General features: G+C 30.2%; 1 protein-coding gene across 1 annotated transcript; it reads right to left on the bottom strand.

Annotated features, from left to right (window-relative positions):
- Nucleotides 1-8,083: 8,083 nt before the first annotated feature.
- Nucleotides 8,084-15,822, bottom strand: LOC142320330 (dynein regulatory complex subunit 2-like). Its single transcript, XM_075358034.1, has 3 exons — nt 15,689-15,822; nt 11,941-12,198; nt 8,084-9,148 (listed from the first exon to the last, which is right to left on the bottom strand). The coding sequence occupies exons 1-3, from the start codon at nt 15,707-15,709 to the stop codon at nt 8,171-8,173; spliced, it is 1,257 nt and encodes a 418-aa protein (XP_075214149.1). The 5' UTR covers nt 15,710-15,822; the 3' UTR covers nt 8,084-8,170.
- Nucleotides 15,823-16,184: the final 362 nt, after the last annotated feature.

Here is a 16,184-nt window from a genome sequence, read left to right as displayed (position 1 = left end):
CTCATAACTGCTTGTGGAAAGGGCCTAAGGAGTATATGGTCAGGTATATATATAAGGATTATATCGTCACTTATTGGCCATCAGATCCAATAAAAGTTCCTGACTTGTTGGTCTTATTTGTCAGCTTAGGAGTTTCTTCCTTTTACACTGACGTGAGAAATAACTATGATTCTATTTCCGAACATTCATGTGTTCTTTTAAATGTTAGCGTAATGGTTATAAGGAAGAAGAATTCCCCGATCTTCCATAATAATAGAGCTGACTGGCCGTCCTACCGAAGCTGGGTAGAAGACGAGTTACCTGTGAATGTATCATTGAAATGCGCACTTGATATCGATGAAGCGACTCAATGTTTTATGACTTAATTTTATCTTCGGGTAAACTACAGTTAGCATTGGATCTTATCGGCGTGCGGCTACGTAAATGGAAGATAAAAGTTAATCGAGCGATATCAAATCGCTTGACTTTGCAGTGAAGAGAGAAGACGACCCAAGAGTCCACCTGGTAATATTGATATTGCACATACCATCAATGTATGGTGCCTAGGTTTGCACCTGCACTGTCGTATTAAATGGAGAGGTAACATACGAGAAAAAAGAAAGCGACTAAACATTAAGTTTAAGCGGATGTAGTGGTTGCTGGGCAGGGGGTCTCAATTGTCTCTATCAAACAAAGTATTGTTGTGTAATGTTTTCCTGAAACGGACGTGGACCGACGACATTAAATTATGGGGTACAACATGTAATAGTAACATCGAGGTCATCCGCAGTTCCAGAAAAGAATACTCAGAATCATAACGGAACCGCTGTGATACGTGAGAAACAACGAGATCCACCAATACCTGGGGATCCCGTACGGCTATAAGCTCGAAATATAAGGGTGTTTCATTTTAATCGCCTCAGATGATATTATCATGAATTACGCACAATACAAAAAAATGATCAAAACAAAAAATTACTCAGATTGGAGGGGGACACCGCCTGGTGACCTTGACATTATTTCAATGTTAACACGATTTTTTCGATTGGAATTACCTATTTTCGACCCCGCCAATGAAAAGAGCAGAAAAGTTTACATTGGAATATATGGTCACACATATAACCTTAGATCGTTTTTTTAAGGTCATACGGCTAACCATCAGAGATAGTGTTGTACGAGTAACACGTTTTTGAAGGTTATACAATATTCATGAAATATTCATATTCCAAGCTATTTATCTCGCAAACTATGGGAAAGAGCATAAAAATAACGTTTTTAGCATGATGTTTTATGTTCATGTTTCATTTTTTCCAGCTTCTTGAAGTTCATGGTTTAGGAGTTAATCACATAGGATATCCGATTAACACAATTTGCTGATTCAAGCCAGTAACAAATATCAATCGTCTTATTACAACTTAGCCAGTGACTGAAAATTTCAGCGAAAATAATCCAACATCCGTGTAACACTATCGCCGATGGTTAGCCGTATGACCTTCAATAAAGTTCCAAGGTCATATGATTGAACCCATCGGGTTGGTTTAGTGGTCAACGCGTCTTCTCAAATCAGCTGATTTGGAAGTCGAGAGTTCCAGCGTTCAAGTCCTAGTAAAGTCAGTTATTTTTACACGGATTTGAATACTAGATCGTGGATACCGGTGTTCTTTGGTGGTTGGGTTTCAATTTACCACAGTAACGGTTGAACTGAGGCTGTACAAGACTTCATTTACACTCATACATATCATCCTCATTCATCCTCTAAAGTATTATCTGAACGGTAGTTACCGGAGGCTAAAACAGAAAAAAAGGTCATATGAGTGACCTCGTATACCAATGTAAAATTTGTTACTCTTTTCATTGGTGGGTTAAAAATCCGTCATTCTTTTGGAGAAATCGTGTTAACCTTGAAATAAGGTTAAGATCATGTTCAAATCCAAGGTCGCCTGCTGTACCCCCCCCCCCTCAATCTGAGTAACTTTTGTTTAGGTCATTTATTTGTATTGTGCGAAATTTATGAGAAAATCGGTTGGGGCGATTAAAATGAAATATTTTATTTATCTAATACTCATATGAACCAACTTGCTTTTGATTTGTTAAACGACTGAAAAGGCTCCATGTGTTGGGCCTGATGATTTAGATAACTCACTCAACTAGGATAACACATGAGAACTAAGATAATAATGATTCTCCATTAACTAGTTTCTACTGATTATGTTACATTTTGTTAGGTTTGAAGGTTAGTGCACGATGAGTAAGGTGAGAATCCTCCAATCGATTGTAATTGTTCTACTTGGAGGAGTGTTAGTTGAATTTAATTCAGTTATCTTGTTTTAATTCTTTTTTTGCTGTGTCTTGGTTTTGTTAGATATTGTTGTACTATTATAATTTCTCATTGTGTATTTTTCCAGAAATATAATGTATATTATATAATAATTGTATTCTTTTTGGTCTATCACTGGATACTCCTCTTTCAAAGAATTACTTATTTATTATGAAATTTACTTATGGTTTCATTATAGGATGAAACGATTGTAAATAAAAGGTTTGCAACAAAAAATAAGTTATTCAATTTTCGCCGACTTAAGGAAGTCAGAAGTATATTATATTATTATTATTATATTGTATAACACTGGGAAAAGTTTTATTTTTTGAGGTAATCCTAAAAAAAATCAAGCGTTGCCTGTATGAAAAAAAAACTATTTCCAGACAATGCGTCTTGATAGAAATAAGAAAACGATTGCAGATTTTTTTTTTAAAAGGAATTATCACAGTGCGTGAACTAAAACTGGCTGGGTTGAGGGAATATTTTTTTTTACTGCGAATTTTCCAAATAATTTTCTTGAAGTATTGATACTTCAAATATTAGAATGGCGTCATTCTATATGTCATTTAGCTCTGACAATCTTCAGTATTAAAAATGATACAAGGTGTAACGAGGCAGAGGAAACTCAACGTACAGGTATATTTTGGATTCAGTAATTTCTCGCAGTTTGCTGCCTCCTCAATTTCTGGACCTTAAATAAATCTTAAGGAAATATTTTGTTTGAAATAACCGTTTTACAATTGGTGAACTAAAAACTAACATTCTTAGTTCGGTTTTGGCAGGAATATTAAAGATTTCAACCAACATAACGAAAGAATCTCATAAAAGCTAATTTGATTTTTTATGGATTGAATTTTGAAAAAGTTATGTATCTTGGACAACATACGTTATTTTACTGTTAAATACATTTAACAAAAACATAATTAGAACCCCTTGTTAGTTTCAATATAAATATGAAAATAGACTAGTGATTTTTTCTGGGAAACACTGCTCTCACAGAATTGTCTAGAAAACTTTAAGATATGTCACGCAAAGATCTATTAAAACGAAAAAAAAATAGTTAAAATATCTATATCGAAAAAATTATTAATTGGAACTACATAGGAATTTATTAATACTTTACGTATACAATAATTCTTTTTTTTTTTAAAAAGTATCATAGGCTAAATTAGTACTCTTTTCTAGCAAATATATTTGTAGAAATGTTCGAAGAATATTAATTTAATTTAATGAAACACGAATTACCAGGTAAATTATTAAAAAAATTGACTGTCGTAATCGGGAATCGATTCCATATACCGTATTCAAAAAAACTTCAGAAAGATTAAAATTTTAGATTTAATGAAAACCATAAACTTGTACAACGTAAGATGAGATTAAGTAAGTATAATTCGATGTGTAAAAGTATCCGCACAAACAGAAGTTAAAAAAAATAGGTGTAGCCTATCATTATGGGAAAAACATTACGAGAAAAAGTTTTGATAATGCCCATGTACCAGCATATATACATCTATCCTAAATATCTAAATATATATATTTTCTCCCTCAGCTACATATATACTGTAATATACACAGATACAGTTTTAAATCTACGAGGTAGGAATATAGTTTATTTCTGCATACTAGCTAAGGAAAACATTAACTTTCAGCCAAAAAGCCCGTACTTTACAAAATTTCACTTCACAGACTTAAGCTTAAACCTAGACTAAGTTCACAACACCAAAATTATCGTTAATTCTTACCTTTATAATAAAAGATTTTCACCGTATAGCACACGAAATCAATGAAACACAAATTTGTGGCGGTTAACCGAGTAGCATATCTGATTATTACAATATGACACGAGAAATCCATTCTTAAAGGTTGTCTGATTTAAATGTAAATGACAAAGAACAACTTCTTACCATGACTGCGCCACCATGGCCTACTATATTCATCCGTTCATTTTGCCGACCCGTCTTCAAGCTACGTCTTATACAGCACGTATAATCTTGATGGAAAACATCTGTAATGGTGAGCGAGTAAGCGCAAGCTTCCTTGACGATTCCGTCAGCTCTTTCACCTGGTCGTCGTTCTACCTGGTTAAGAACCAACCAGAACCTTTCGCTCGGCACCGAATTGTTAAAAATAGAAACAAACGCGTGAACGTCCACAATTATTAAAGGTATAGAAATAACAGTTACTGCTTCAAGAGCATTAGTGAATCACAATTTATAAGAATGTTGACGAAATCACTCTGACGTGATGAAGAACTTTTTATGTAGCATGTGCTGCTTACTTAAAAAAATTTGCAAATAATTTCATAAAGGTAAGTGAAACTGCAAATGGGAAATTGTAAGGAAATCCACAATATTAAATTAAATAAAGATGAGTAGAGCAATACGACTTAATTGGAAATTATGTTGTATTTACTAATTGAAAAATAAAAAAAAATATTTTAACAGATTTCAGGAATATATAAAGTTTTTATATTTTTGCCATTTCTTCACCTAACTATTCTTAATAATACTAATTCTTTGTACTAATGTTTATCTCCAACGCATTTAGTTTACTTAAAATAATCAATATTAGAGCATCACCATATGTCAAGAAGACTTCATCCGTTAATCTGGTTCTACTAGGTCAGCGTTTCTCAACCTCGGGGTCGCGAAATTAGCCTACAACTTTATACTTAAACAATAATGAAATCGTTATATGAGAAATCATTTATTATATATATCTTTATGTACTTTTATACGTATAAAGAAAATAAATTTATGAAACAGTTGTGTTTGTTTTCCATTTAAAAGTTTCTCCATATTTCATCTTTCGGGAAATACTGCGCCAACAGAATTTTTGCATCCGCATACTATCCAAACTGTGATGAATAATAGTGTCTTCATGAAAATTTTTCTCAAATATTCAGATGCGAGTAGAAACATATCAAAATTTCTGCTTTGAAGGTGAATAATCCAGGTAACAGTTTCTTAATGAAATCGTGAACTTTTTTTTATTAATAAAATGTTTTTATCGCGTCATTAAATTCACATTCAATTCGTTAAAATGCGAAAATACATCAGCTAAGTTAGCCAACAGCAGCATTTACTCATTATTCTATAAAAACATTGGCGTTTGTTTATTCATGAAAAATTTATTAATTCATCCCGCAATTCCAGTAATCACTTTCCCGATTAAGATTTTTTATTCGTCAATTTCATCGCATAGTTTAGCAAACAGCTTATTCAGTAATGGTCGACTTTTTATGAAACTAAACATTTTTACAGCTTTAAAAGAATTTTTTTTTTCCAGCTTATTTTTCGTGGCAAAAGCATGTATGTGAAGGAAGCAGTGTGCGTCCATTCCGCCCTTTGTATAAGACGATCTTTTCATTTTTTCAGAAATCCACTGTTCTTTCTTGTTATCGCCTCACATTTTTTTCAGTTTGATAGTTTTTAACAGCTTCATAAAAAACATCAAAACGACATTGTCCTGTTGCATGATTTGCAAAACAAAAATTTTTTTTCTTTAATTCATCAGTTCCTATCGCATTCATATCTCACAAAGCATAAGAACTTAGAAATGTTTGCCACATCTGTTGATTTATCAAATTGAATACTGAAAAATTCATTTGAACTCGCTTGTTGAATTATCTGATCGTGAATATCGGCAGCTTGCCTTGATACTGTGTCGTTAGAAAGCGGACTTTTTTTTGCTTTTTCCACGCTTTTTAAAACACTGACGGTATCAATTAAAGCAGGCAATACGAGGTTTTTTGCGATTGTATGATCACGTACACATCAAATTGGAACCTGTAATTTGCTCATGTATGTACACTTCATAAATGCATGTTCATACCCGACGCTATAAACGAAGCTAAATAAATAGTTCATTGGGTTCGAGTTGGACGTCGCGAAGTATTCATTAAATTTTTTTTGTTACTTTTTAGGGGTCGTGGAGCTAAAATGGTATCACTGTACTAGGTTAATCTTGTGCTTTCCGTAAAGATCATGATAAGGCTAATGGACTTAAAAGAGAGTGAGACAATCCGAAGTAGACAATTTAAAATTTGCGTTTTCGGAGAAGCTATTATTAACCTGATACGTTTCTTCAACCTTTTTTAATACTTTACGGCTCAGGAAATGGTAACAAACAAACTCACTGCAATTCAAATTGCTGTGAGTTTGGTACCCTTTCCTGAGCCGGTCGTTTAATTTAAACCTTTGAAAATTTAAATAGGATGAAGATCACACATGTAAGGTGTTAATAGAATCCCCTCTCTTTTTCGTAAATCGGCGGTAATTTAATAATTACTTTAAAATAATTCGTCTTTTATTACTTCACAATTACAGTGAATCGATTTTTTGTATTGTGGTAATTAGTATCATTTGTTCTACCGAAAGCTATAATTTATTTAATCTTATAAAATATAACACAATAAACTTATTGCAGTTCATAAACAGGTATTTCAACGTATTCTACAGTCGTATAATACAGCAATTCATAAGTTACTTTTAAGATGAATGAGTAACAGTCCATCGTGATATTTGCAGTAAATTGAGTAGAGATAAAATTTAATATTTAATGTTTTATTTTCTTTATTAAATCAAGGTTTTATTAAAAAAAGAGTTTACGATTGAATATGTAAATTTGAAACCGTAAATTGTACTTCGTTAAGTTGTTTTCACCGCGACCTATGTTTACACTCTTTTTCGAACTCGGAAACTAGTGGTTCAGTTTCAGTAATTAAAAAACCTTTATTTAGACTTCTATCTATAAATGATATGCAGCACATAACAATGTTTAAAAAGTGTGATTACGGTATGACATCCGAGATTAGGTTACATTTTTTAAAAAAAATCATCGATTCTGAAGTGTACTGCGAAACATTGAAAAACGTTTTCAACCTGAGTACTGCGGTGGGCATAGTTTGCTCGTAAGATGAAACCGATGACGACTGTCATCATCATGTTTCTCAAAACATTTAAAACACAGTTTCAAATTTTGGTTGGAAATATCGTATCATCCTATTTGGTGTCATCTGATTTTTATCTTTTCCTGAAATTAAAGGGAATTTTTAGCGGAAAAACGTGCAGATCTATGAAGACGTTCGCTAAACTGCCATCGAATAGTTCAAGGGACAGACGGCAGAGTTCTTAACAAAGGGATTCCGTCAAGCTCATCTTTCGATCCCAAAATACTTTTATTATGTTCAAAAATAGTTAAAGAATATAAAAACAACTTTTTTGAATATCAATGAAATCTATTTATGAGAAAACCTTAATTAAAAAATGACTATTTTCTGGCAAACTCTTAATTTTTACTTCTTCGCTAAAGAAAAAAATGGATTTCTTTTTATTACACTTTAATTCTTTTTTAATATTTTGTTTATTAATAAACTGTTTTAAAGAAGCCTTTTTTATTTCAATTTGAGGTGGGTTATCTTTGCCCTGAGAGAGAGATATTGCACTATATAAATTGATATTATAATTTTTTTGTAAATTTTAAATATGTTGAACATCATATTTAATCGACACACAATTTTAAATTTTATTTATTCTTTCGTTGAAAATTTTATTTATTCTTTCGTTGAAATTCATAAATAGTATATAAGTTTTAACAATTAATACTTCTTAAACCATAATTCTTTTTTGAACTTTTATATAACCGAGGTTATTATTACGAGGTTATATTACTAATAACCGAGGTTATTACTAGTGATAATGTGGTAGATATAAATTGTCGTTATCAATCATTTCTTTATTTTACAGATTAATTTTGTTCATATGTAACAGAATCGTTTACTTCTTATTGCGTTTACTTTGAAAAAGATTGCCGTATGACAATTATATTTATATTCATAAAAACAGATTCTTGTTTATATTTATATTTAGTTTATACATTTTTAAAATAAGTTTTGATTTGTGATTTTAATTGTTTGTTTCTGTTTCGCAGTCTTATTAAACGTGCCGTTAGAATACGTATTGAAATTTCTGCTCCAATTATAAGTCGAAAGAATCTACGCAATTTACCCTCAATCAACGTGTTAAACCTAGTAATATGACAATTATATGGTCTCACGTTTTCTTTTATTGCCATTTTTTGACAGATTACATGTAATTTCATTACTTTTTCTCCTTTATGCTTTATCGTTTCTAAATGTTTAATTATGTTTTGGTTATTTTCAACTAATTTGGTAAGTTTTTTTTCATCTAATATTTTCTTTTCCGCAATTTGATTACATTTTTTTTTAAATGCATCACGTAGTAATTTATTTTTCTTCTCCAAGTCAATTATTATTTCTGACTTTTTATCCGATTCTTTTAATTTTTTCGTGTTTTCTGCTATCTCTATTTGCAGAAGAAGAATTTTTAACCTTTTATCGGCTACTTCCTTATCATCCTTTCTAACCTTATTGTATAAATTTCCGCAATTTTTTATTGTTTCTGTAGTATCCATTTTATATTCTTTTCTAATCCTCTGATACTCTTTATAAATCTGTTCTATTTTGTCAGACATCTTATTCATTTTTTTTATTGTGTCTAATTGATTTTTGGAATTTTCTTCTTCTATATCTCCGTAGTATATTCCTTTTTGTATTTCTATTTTTTCACAGGTCTGTTTATTTATCAGAAATAACAGGAAATTCATATATTCTTTTTGACGTTCGTGATCGAGATCGGTTGTCGATGAGTACTTGCGATTTTTAAATAACTTTTCTATATCTATATCTTTTTTTGTTTTTATATAATCTAACTCTTTATAAAATTCTGTTAAAAATATGTCGGTTTTCGATACGTGTTCTTGAAAACTTAGTCGTCGTTGTGTTTCTAAATCGTCCAAGCTTTTCATTAGTTGATTGATTATATCATCCTGCACAGAAATAAGTATTACATTATTCAGATAATTATTTTATTAAAAAAAATGGTTTTATATGCATTTATTTATCTTAATTAAATAGTAGATATTTTATGTAATGTTTTTATATATTAGGCATATTTTAGAAAAATACTAACGTACATACACAATATAATGTAATAATTTTACGTCATTTTTATAAATTTTGTATTGTAATATTAAATTTTATGATATATTATAAAAATTTTAAATTATTCTTAATAAAATTGGATGTGATTTTTTTTTGCATGTTTTTAAAACTATTCCCACTAATTAAAGGTAGGGTATGTATCATTTTCCATAGAATGTGGTACCTTATTAATTTATAAATTATATCAATCTTTCCTGTGTTTGTATATAAAGTGGGAAAGCGTGTCAAATTTGCTTTTTGTTTAAGTAGTGGTGAACAGAGTAAAGATGCCACACTTCCACAATCCGGTATTGATTTCATTTCGTTCGATATTTCTACCATTAGAATGCCTTTACTTTTTAGGACTGGTTATACTACATTTTGTATACAAAATATGTGGAGAATTTTAGATTTGTACACAAATCAGTACTTTTAAATTTGTGATTAATTTTTGTTAAGCGTACAGAATAATGCATAAGAATTTGTCTACGTCAATATATTGCATGGTTTTTATGTTAAAAATTTCCCTATAATGTAAAACTTCCCCGATTTTAACGTAAGATTTAGTTGGATTCCTACGTTGGTCTTTTATTCTCTCGATAAACATTTAAGTTTGCTCTTTTGCCTTTCAGAAGAATCGTAAGTTATGAGCAAACGGCAACTAAGCCAGTAGCACATTAAACGCGATTATCTGGCAATCCTGGAATAGTCGCTTTAATTTTGGAAGGACAGGTAGAAGGGAAAAATTGTGTAGGCAGGCCACGTTTGGAATATGTAAAACAAATTGTTAGGGATGTAGGATGTAGAGGGTATACTGAAATGAAACGACTAGCACTAGATAGGGAATCTTGGAGAGCTGCATCAAACCAGTCAAATGACTGAAGACAAAAAAAAAAAATCTGGCAATATGACCCGGTAAGTATACAATTTGTTTAATTTGAAAATTTTTTACTTCCTTGTACGAAGTAAACAAGTATTGTGATCGCGAAAAGTTTTTAGATTTTTAGATAGTTTATAGATTTCAACGGAAATATCCATTTTGACTAGTTTCAGCGTGACGTCTGTACGTATGTGTGTACGTATCTCGCATTACTCAAAAACGATTAGCCGGAGGTGTTGAAATTTGTTAGATTTAGCACTGTTCTTGATCTAGTTGGGCACCTTCCCTTTTGATTGCAATAGGCTGAACCAAAAGTCCAAAATCCAAACAAATTTCATTTTGGACATTTTGCATTAATAAGCCTTCATTGAGAGCTTTTCAACGATTATCATAAGTACTTATTTTCTTTGGTTCCAGAATTATAGCCAAATAAAAATTTAATTAATGAAATATTCGGATATTACAAGGGGATGGCACATCGGTTCGAATCACATTTTTTTTATTTTTTTTATTTAAATTATTGATTTGATAATTGATTGATTTATTAATAATTATTAACCTCTCATTGTAGAAAAGGTTTTACGAGATTAATAATTCAATAATAAATAAAATGAATATATATCAGAAGTTATTAATGAAATAAAATTTTATGTACTTTTCATTTAAAAAAAAATGTGTATATGTAATTTAATAGGCGTACAAGGATATCACATTATTTTATGTCGTTATGTGTTTAAAAAAAATCTGACGTGGACACCACAACGGAAAGAAGTTTCTTTTGAGAAAAAGAATAGCGAAAAATTTAAGATTTTTTTTAAGTACGATGTAATATAATAATATTGAATGATGTTAATTTGTATTTACTGCCTAATGTAAAGTAGTCAAGATGTAAAGTAGTTACTGCCATATCACATAATGGTATTACATTGCATTTGGTCTTACACGCTGCTTTGTCAGTAGTTAATTATTTTTATTTAGATACACGGATGCGGATTTGCTGTGCAGACATTTTTGATCAACGAATATTATTTATCGGAATCGTGTTTTTCCGACAGTAAACTTATGGAATTTCAAAATTCTGAATTCAGATTCGTATAGAGGATGATGGAATAATTAAGTAAAGTGTCTTTCGTTCTCAGACATTCATCGGATAATATGTGGTAAAGAATTTTAATTGTTTGAAAAATCGGGAGTTTGTCAAATATGTATATATATATATATATAAATTAGAATTGGAGCACCATATACAATTCTATGTTATGTAAGCGACAGAGTATCTGATAATCCGCAACCTACTATTTAAATTTACACCTTGTAACATTTAAAATAGTACTTAATATGTGACAAATTTTAGTTTTGTAATGATATTGGATTGTTAAACAAAAAAGAATGGGATTTGTTATGTTAACTTTTTTTTTGTTCTATGCATCTGTGTTGACCAAATAAAAATATGTTTTACCGTAATCACTTTCTTGTTTTGATTTTAAGCAGGCTCATTTTTTTCATTTTTGCTTTTGATTTTTATACACATTTTTGGATGTTGATAATTGTTTAATCGTTCGCGGTTTTTAGCGAATGACAAACTGAAGCTGCAGTAACCACGTTCTTTGCCTTATGATGTTTCAGTTAGTAAAATTTCCTGTATTAAAAAATATCCATTTAATACATTTTCAGGCTGATTTCTAAAACAAAGAACCCCCGGGAAACATTGACATTTACCTCTATATTTTTTATTTAATATTGTGCATTTTTTGTTACCTTCATGTCCATCGATTTGCTGAATAGGTTCCAACTTTCAATCATCATATCTTTATAATCGCGTTCTACTTCCTTTTCACAAATCTGAAACATTTTTTTTTTTACAATTTTAGTATTTTTTTCGATCATTTTGATTTCTCTTTCGGCTTCATGTTGTTGTAGTCTTTTTAAAAGTGCTTCTTGTTCAGATTTTTTTTTAAGTTTTTTTAATTTTATTCTTTGTTCTCTGGTCATCTTCGGTTGCCCATCATTTTCATTCTAAACAACACAAAATAATTTGTTGAGAATATTAGTATTATATAATAAAATATACGTTCTGTTTAGTTATTATTAAAATTTTGTAATATTAAAAAATGAATAAAACTGTATTTATAAATTGAATTTCTTATTATTGGTTATATTTTAGTTATGCGACTATTTATTTATGTTTCTATTATTTCTTTGCATCTTTTGCGCGCGCGAGACCTTTTTTTAATAAAGTATATCTTATTAACTTCGTTAAAGAAGCCTAAGAATGTTAATTATCACAACACCTTAATAGGTTCATCATTAGGGAAGTGAACTAAGCTTATCATTTTCCTACAGTGAACCGAGTAAAGGCTTTACTTGTACGGCTGAATATAACCTGTATTTCACTGAGCATAGCGATAATGTATTCGCCTTGTGGAAGGTAATGGGATACAATTTCACTCCTCGTTCTCAATAGTCGGTCTTGGGTTTCGTTATTCTTGAGCACCCACGATTCATGCCGTGTCGGCCTTAACCATTGCGATACTTGAAAGAAAGGTTTCATATCTTTACGTCTAGTTAAAGACCGACAGAACTGCATACACAGCCTGTCGGATACTTCATAGTACCGTGCGATTCCGAGACTGGTAAAGTTTTATTTTTAATATTCCTAGTTGTTTTGAGCGGCTCTTTTTTCCTTTATCTTCAGATAAAACTATTGCTGTAGCGTATTTTTAAGCCGGCCGACTCAGATCGTTTATTTGTTACCAGCTTCTAACGGATTTGAATAAAAATGTCCCTTTCTCCCGAGAGATTGTGGATGGGGACTTCCGAGAATAGATCGACCTTTCTTACTACACAAACTAACTAATCCTTGATCCCGTTTCATCAAAATTTTCGATTCTGTGGGTTCGTATCTAAGCCTAGTAAAGTCCATACTCCGGATCTGTGGAACCGTATATCCTCGGTGAGAGAAATTTCTGTGGCTTGATCCGGGGACACCTGTTTTATAGACGATAATCCTAATGACTTAAGTGCCTCTGGTAAATACTGCCCTCTAATTTCATTTAAATGCGTAGAAATTATTCCTAAGGCTAAATTTCTTCACGAATATTACAACGACTTTTAATATTTTTATTGACATCATAAAATTTTAACTGGCACTTGTGTTATGTTCGTTCGAGTTACTTATGACTCGTATTTCAAGGATTTTCATTAATACTTTACATGATACATCACTTTTCTTGAAAAAAAAAAAATTGGGAAAGACTAATATTTACAAGATAATACAGTTTTTTATATTTGATTTTACCTAGTATTTTTTTTCACTTTTCTATGATATTCTTTGTAAAGTTTTGATAAATGTTGAAATAAATAAAACATATCGAAACATTCATGAACAAAAATTATAATTTTTGGTTATTTTCAGAGATAACTGTGATTGTAAAATATCGTTACTTCAATTTAATTACCGGTGAGAAAATTACAAACTGATGTATTTAAATTAGTTGTTACTTTCTCATAAATAAAAATATTTGTTATATGGCCATAAATTTTAGGCGTACTATCTACAAACTATTATTAAAATATATAATGAAATATACAATATATTTATGTTTAAGTAACTATTATTTCTCGACAGTCCATTTTGCGACAATAATTTTACTAATAACAATAAAAAATTATAGTCGTATATTTTAATTAAAATGTATTTTATAAAGTAAATTAAATTATTTTATAGTAGAGTAATTTTTAAGTATTTTTACTATTTTACCTAGAAATAACCTGGTATCTAGTTCAAAAATTATTTTCTGTAGAGTTGCGAGTATTATTACTTAATAGCAATAATATTTATGTGTTATTACTTATAGTTCAAAGTGAAAGATACTATATTTATTGTAGAAAAATATTTTAACATATAAATACTGCATTCAAGAACAAGCGGTCGGCTATTTTGTGGAGATTATGTACTGTAAGTACGTCATTATATGTAGTTATGAATGTAAGTTTAGAAGAACAGTCTTTCAGAGCACCTCGACTGTGGTTGGAAGATTTTATTCAGCCACCTGATAGGACGAATCCAGTGAATCCAGTTTTTTTTTTTGGCAAAAACCTACAGAATACTACTGGGATAAATGAAATTAAGGATTAGAAAAACGAATGAGCTATGATAAACGACCGATGTATCTGTAGATACCGTGAAAAGATTCAATATAGTAGTACTTCAAGTCTCCTGGCGGTGGATCATCATGTCCCTTACAATCGGATAATAAAAACCGACCGAGAACAAGCTCAGATTTCCTTCGAAAAACACAATAAATGGCTTGCTTAGATCACTACCGATAGATGAGTAACGATTTACCACAATTAATAAAATTCAATTATTGTGTTATTTTTTTCTGCGAACAAACAAAATGAAAAAAAAGTGTTTCGATGAAAATTTCCTAAAATGGTAACTTTCGACGCGAGTCGAAAGAGACGACTCGCTCGCATTCAAAAGTCAATAATCTTCGCATATGTCGTTTTTCACCGTGCTGATTTGTAAATATATAAAAAAAATTCGCTTTATTGCAGTTTTCCACTTATTTTAAATTGATCATCAAAAAATTACGCATTCCCTTATGAGTGTAATGTTAGAATTTTTATCACTTTCTGTGTTTACATTTAAAACGGCCAATTTAATATTTATTTAACGACGTAAAATTAACCACGTAAGCGAGCGTGTAAGATTGTTGATATCGTACGAAGTTCACAGTACAGATTTGTTAATTATGTAACCTTTTATTTACGTAGTTAACTTGTAGTTGAGAAGTTGTAATGAAATAGCCCGATTAAATTAGAAAAAAGAAATTAAACGAAACTTTGCACGATATCAGCAAAAATAACCTAATGCTCGTTCGCTATTTTTGTCTAATTTGAGAACCACTGTAGAGCGACATTTTTTGTATATTTACAGTCAGCGCGATGAAAACAGTATATGCCAAAATTATTGACTTCTGAATGCTCGTCATTTATCTAAATAATTATAATTTTTTTTTTCATGACTGTTTCGGTCTGTTATGACCTATGTTTTATTTCAACATTTGTCAAAACTTTATTAAACGATATCCTAGAAAGTTGAAAAAACATAGTTGAAGTCAAATATCACAATCTATATCATCTTGTAAAGATTGTTCCAGCTACTAACCCGATTAATTTAAAAAAGTATAAAGTAAAATAGAAAATAATGTTTGGTAGTCAAAATAAAAATGTATTGACATCTTTCTTCAAATGTATTTCCGGCGTTATTAATTAATATTAACCTTTATTCATTATTATGGCATAAAAAAAGAAGCTATATTTAATGCTGATGCACAATTATAGGAATTTATGCTATCATTTAGGTTAGATTGTATTGTTACTCTACACAAAGAAACTTTTACTTTAAAGTAGAGAGAAAAATTTATTCCTGTTCTCTTGTTAATAATTATATTAAAATTAAAAATGTAATACTTATTTTATTATAATGATTACTCCTTACCGTTTTATTTTTGTTGTCCATTGGATAAGTAAAATATTCCAAGTTAAAATATTTCTAATTATTTAACATGTTAAATTCTATTTCTACTTTAAATTAAGAAAGTTTTTATTGTTTTCTATGTAATTGGGGTTTTTATAAAATTAATGTTCTCTTTATTTTGAGAAGACTGTAATAGGTTGTGTGTTAAAACGTAACTGTTTGTTGTTATAGTTAAGGTATTATTCTTTGTTTCAACAGCTGATATTTGTAAACAATTTTAACTGTGAGTATATACTGTATTTCAATTTGTAGCATATTTATTTATTTACAATAGGATATTATAAGCTGCTCTCTCACATAGGATAGAAAAAGATTGTTTAGGTAAAATCTTCCATTGTTATCGATATTTTATGAATTATGTCCGTAGCATAAAAATTGATGAAATACCATATTTTCTTCCACGTTTTATCGGAGAAGAACTTTTTGTTTTTATTTAATACTTTAATCTAAATTCAGA

This window comes from Lycorma delicatula, chromosome 2 (assembly GCF_047948215.1).
Source record: "Lycorma delicatula isolate Av1 chromosome 2, ASM4794821v1, whole genome shotgun sequence".
Taxonomy (NCBI): domain Eukaryota; kingdom Metazoa; phylum Arthropoda; class Insecta; order Hemiptera; family Fulgoridae; genus Lycorma; species Lycorma delicatula.
Note: the sequence above shows the minus strand (reverse complement) of the source record. Positions and strands in the feature narration are given on the sequence as shown.

Excerpts from the sequence above, each read along its gene's own strand:
- LOC142320330 (XM_075358034.1), bottom strand. The coding sequence starts at position 15,709 with ATGGACAACAAAAATAAAACG. Across the intron at positions 12,199-15,688 it reads TGGACAACAAAAATAAAACG|AATGAAAATGATGGGCAACC; the intron begins GTAAGGAGTAAT and ends TGTGTTGTTTAG. Across the intron at positions 9,149-11,940 it reads GCAAATCGATGGACATGAAG|GATGATATAATCAATCAACT; the intron begins GTAACAAAAAAT and ends ATTTCTGTGCAG.